The sequence below is a fragment of the Triticum urartu genome, chromosome 1 (assembly GCF_003073215.2).
Source record: "Triticum urartu cultivar G1812 chromosome 1, Tu2.1, whole genome shotgun sequence".
In the NCBI taxonomy this organism is placed as follows: Eukaryota; Viridiplantae; Streptophyta; class Magnoliopsida; order Poales; family Poaceae; genus Triticum; species Triticum urartu.
In genome coordinates, this window is record NC_053022.1 from 96,247,980 (window position 1) to 96,252,591 (window position 4,612).

The 4,612-nt window shown below is 44.8% G+C and overlaps 1 protein-coding gene across 1 annotated transcript; it reads left to right on the forward strand.

The window, feature by feature from the left end:
• Window positions 1-203: 203 nt before the first annotated feature.
• On the forward strand, window positions 204-2,303 carry LOC125513123 (heavy metal-associated isoprenylated plant protein 35-like). Its single transcript, XM_048678191.1, has 3 exons — window positions 204-444; window positions 571-646; window positions 1,090-2,303. The coding sequence occupies exons 1-3, from the start codon at window positions 223-225 to the stop codon at window positions 2,007-2,009; spliced, it is 1,218 nt and encodes a 405-aa protein (XP_048534148.1). The 5' UTR covers window positions 204-222; the 3' UTR covers window positions 2,010-2,303.
• Window positions 2,304-4,612: the final 2,309 nt, after the last annotated feature.

A 4,612-nucleotide genomic window follows, 5' to 3' on the forward strand; every position in this document is an offset into this window, starting at 1 on the left:
TAAACAACCTTCTGCAAAAAACACACAAAAAAAACTGGAGAATCCCAAGACAAATATTTTCCTTGGTCTACATGCATATACATGGGCATCTAGCCACCAGATGTGGGGAACAATTACCTCACCCATTCATTCCACTACACAACCGAAAAACAAAAGGAGGGAAAAAGGGGGGGAAAGGAAAACAAAACCAATGCAACTGTCACCTCTCCCACTCCTTGATGGATGCTATTTAGCCATGCCCTTCCCCAGGACCAAACTCTGCCACTTTGTTCGGTTCTGCCCCCCTTTTGCTCGCCTTGCCTCTTGGTTCCACCCTTCTTCACTCCCCTCCTCACTTGCACCAACACTGATAAGCACCCTCACTTCCCTGTGACCTCTCTCCGTTCTCCTCACTCCCCAGCCATGGCGGCTGCCGAAGAAGGCACACAGCCACTCATGTATCAGGTAAGCAGTTAAGGATTTTTCAAGATATTATCATCTTCGTTTGTCTGCTATGTTTGTTTTGGGTTTCTTATCACTGCAAGATTCTTATGAGGTTTCCATGGCTTGGGCTTTGCTGTTTTTCTTCAGACTGTGGCTCTGAAGGTCAGCATCCACTGTGAGGGCTGCAAGAAGAAGGTCAAGAAGGTGCTCCACGCCATAGAAGGTAGGCATAGATCAAGAAGAAAAATATAGTAATGCTTAGATGAAGAAAAAGAAGAGAAAACAAGGCAGAAAAACAGTTAAAAATGTTCAGCAAATCCTTTGAAAGCTCCCTAGAAAGGCAGTGATAGTGTTATTAGATTTATTTCCTTCTTTCTGCAAAAAGGCTTTGATTTCAACTTCAGCTCAGTAAACTAAAGAGCATGTAACTGTTTAAAAAATTGCAAGTGATGTTTTATGTGTGTACCCCCTGTATTATTTACAGTACTATGAAGGGGAAAAGCAGAGGGTCCCCTGTTTCCCTCACTGAACCCCTTCTAAACGCATTGAATTGGTGTTTAGTAGGTTTGTTCTGCACATGAAAGTGCTTATGGGATGTAAATTGTAAGGGATTTAGAAGAGTGTGTTCTTGCTAATTTCGTTGCGCTGTTTGCATCAACTGAGCAGGTGTGTACAAGACGGACATAGACACCCAGCAGCACAAGGTAGTGATCGTTGGCAATGTCTCCGTCGACGCGCTCGTCAAGAAGCTCATCAAGACCGGCAAGCACGCCGAGCCGTGGCCGGAGCCCCTTCCTCCCCCCTCTGACGCTAACCCGCCTGCCAGCGGAGGCGGCGGTGACGGCGGCGGTGGTGGCGGCGGTGGCGGCAAGAAGAAGAAGAAAAAGAAGAACAAAAACAAGACCGCCGAGCCGGCGGTGCCGGGTGCCCCGACGGCGGAAGGCGCCGGAGGCTCTGTCCCAGAGAATCACGACCACGCGGGCACGTGCGATGAGGCGTCCGGCGACGAGCAGCCTCACCAGGTTGAAGGCGGCGACCCACCGAAGAACCCGGGTGCCGGAGACCCGCACGACGGACGGGCCGGCATGGTCGCCCCTTTCGCCATGACGCCGCAGGGCATGCAGCCCATGGGACCCAGCGCCAATGCCTCCGGTGGCGGCGGTGGCGGCAAGAAGAAAAAGAAGGGCAAGGGAGGCAATAACGGCAATGTCAATGCCAACGGCGGAGGCGGCGCCGGTGCAGCAGCGCAGATCAGCCCACAAGACGCGCCCGCGAATCCCGCCACAGGAAATGCCAGTCAGAATCCCCCCGCCGTCGTCGACGCCGGGCCCTACCCGCCCGCCACCGCAATGAGCTACCCGGGCTACTACGGCAGCGGCGCCGGTGCAGGGCACATGCCGCCACCGTACGCCATGAGCTACAGCACCTCGCACCCGCACCGGAGCAGCGCGTACTACCATCCCATGGCCGGTGCGGCCTACACGGGCGGCGCCGGGTACTACTACTCAACGGCACCGGTGTCGGCGGCGCCGGGGTCGTATTACATGTTCAGCGAGGAGAATGCCAACGCATGCAGCGTCATGTGAGATTGTTCGTTAGTATTTAATTGAGGTTAGATGATTAATGAACTGGTCCCTTGTAATTTAAGCAACTTTAGCTGGTGTTAGTATGGTCATCTTGCTGTTGTAAGCTGCAACATTCTTGGAGCTTGCTTGTATTGCAACCTATTCATGGCATGGCAATTGGCTGTGTCAACCAAATTGCCGGTCAATGTTGCGAGTTGATGGAAATTTTGGCATTGAACATTGGCTTTGGCAATTTGAGATCGGATTTTTAATGGCATCTGAAGTTAGGGGAGAAAAATGCCACTTCCATTTGTGCTTTGTGATTCGTGCGACTAGTGCATAGTATTGCAATACATTTTATGCCGAGGTGTTCTCATCAGGGGTTCCTTTGCAATCTAGAAGTGTCGGCATGATTGTTGCAATTTGGAAATGTTTGTCGGGTTGACCATGCGGTTATGAGGTTTTTTGCTTTATGAGTAGTCCACATGTGGAATATTTGTATCCGTTTTTACCGTTTTTCGTAAATAACAGGGCAATTCTCTTCAACTAAATTAATTGATGGGGTAAATCTTTTGCATATGTTTCAGAAAAATACCATGTGTAAGTACTTTTTGTCAAAAGGAGAAATGCTGAGTGGCATGCATATGTATACTCAAAGATTCTCTCCCGAAACCAAACCCCATGCATTTTATTTTCTTGTGATAATGTAAATGATTGATACCTTATGAAGCAAAACTGTTTTCCTAATATATATTCGAATTACTTGCGCCAAGAGCTTTTAAGAAATACTAGTCTTGGATAGACTTTTACTAGTTTAAAATCCAATCAGTTTCATTTTTAGTTGTTTTATTCACTTATTTCAACCAATTTTCACAAGTTTCACTTAAGCAGAATTGTCATTTGTAACATTTATATACATTTGTGTGTAGTCCATATTGAAATCTCTAAAAAAAACTTGTATTTAGGAACGGAGGAAGTACATTTTACATACTTATTTCTATACCGATGGCATTTGGTCAAAGTTAGTTATGTAATAAATTTGTATTTTCAATCAAAATCTTTTTTCACTCAAAATTGATTAAATTCATAATTTATGACATGTGTTATTTGCTTGAAATGGTACTGAAATGGTGGAATATGTGAAAAGGGGGGATTTGTGAAGATCTGCATGAAATGATACTGAAACCGTGGAAGACCTCTAAATTTGCATCAATCACACTTTTGAGATTACGGCGATGAGTGGGCAAGATAGCTAAGAACATCTTGAGCTTCTTTTATCTCTAACTCCCAATCTACCTCCCTAGATTTAACTCTCAATAATTTCTAGCTTATGGAGAGCTTGCATGTCAAACTAGTCCATCCCCTAAACTTAACTCCCAACTTTATTTTAAAGTCATTTGAAATCAATTAAACATAAAATCCATGATTAAACAACATGACATAAACTCCATGATCAAACATAAAGCATAATTAAACATAGACATGGCATAACTCTCACTACTTCTTCTTCAACTCAAACTCAGCAATGTACCTCCAAGACTCCTTCATAGGGCGCATGCTGGTCTTATTTGGTGCCAGGTGCCTCCCTTTTGTACCCTTTGGGGGTCTGCCACATATTATTAAGGTTGTCGCTGTTGTGGAAGTCGAAGGAGGAGATCACCATGATGGCCTTGCCATTCTTCGCGGCCTCAGTAGCCTCCTCCTCATCTATATCAACCTTTAGCTTGGAGATGCGGGGGTGATGGTGGATTCATGGGCAGTTAGCGGCAGTGAGGAAATAGTGGGGAGAGATTGCGGTGGAAATGCATCTCTTATATACCACAATTTTTTTTGTGATTAATGACAAACCAATGGAGATGACTAACATGTTATCAAAGTTTCCCTTTGACACCATCTTTGTTAGCTCTTACACTCCAAGCATAACAGTTTCACCAACACTTCTGACTCCTTTGATTTGCTTTTGCACTAGTGTCTCGGTATAGATCTGGTACTTCCGACCAAATCTAACCAGAACATATGAGCTAGGACTTAGGCATTTCTTCAAATATTTCGTTGATAACAACTATATCAAACCCGATAGCTCAGAGACTTGGTTTTTCTCCAGTAATACTGACCTAGTTCAAACTTCGCTGGACAAAGAGCCACCTTTCTGGTCTCATGACCATGTGTTCTATTTTCCTGGTACTTATTGATAACCCACAAGTATAGGGGATCGCAACAGTTTTCGATAAGTAAGAGTGTCGAACCCAACGAGGAGCTAAAGGTAGAACAAATATTCCCTCAAGTTCTATCGACCACCGATACAACTCTACGCACGCTTGACGTTCGCTTTACCTAGAACAAGTATGAAACTAGAAGTACTTTGTAGGTGTTATTGGATAGGTTTGCAAGATAATAAAGAGTACGTAAATAAAAAGTAGGGGATGTTTAGATAAAGAAACAATAAAGTAAATATAGCGAGTGTGGAAAAGTGGTGGTAGGAGTTGCGAAATTGCCCCTAAGCAATTGACTACTTTACTAGATCGATAGCAAGTATTATGTGGGAGAGGCCACTGCTAGCATGTCATCCCTGACTTGGAATTCTATGCACTTATGATTGAAACTATTAGCAAGCATCCGCAACT

Bases quoted from the DNA above. Each gene is read 5' to 3' on its own strand.
- LOC125513123 (XM_048678191.1), top strand. From the start codon at position 223: ATGCTATTTAGCCATGCCCTTCCCCAGGACCAAACTCTGCCACTTTGT. The intron at 445-570 runs GTAAGCAGTTAA...GTTTTTCTTCAG, and splicing joins CACAGCCACTCATGTATCAG to ACTGTGGCTCTGAAGGTCAG. The intron at 647-1,089 runs GTAGGCATAGAT...TCAACTGAGCAG, and splicing joins GGTGCTCCACGCCATAGAAG to GTGTGTACAAGACGGACATA.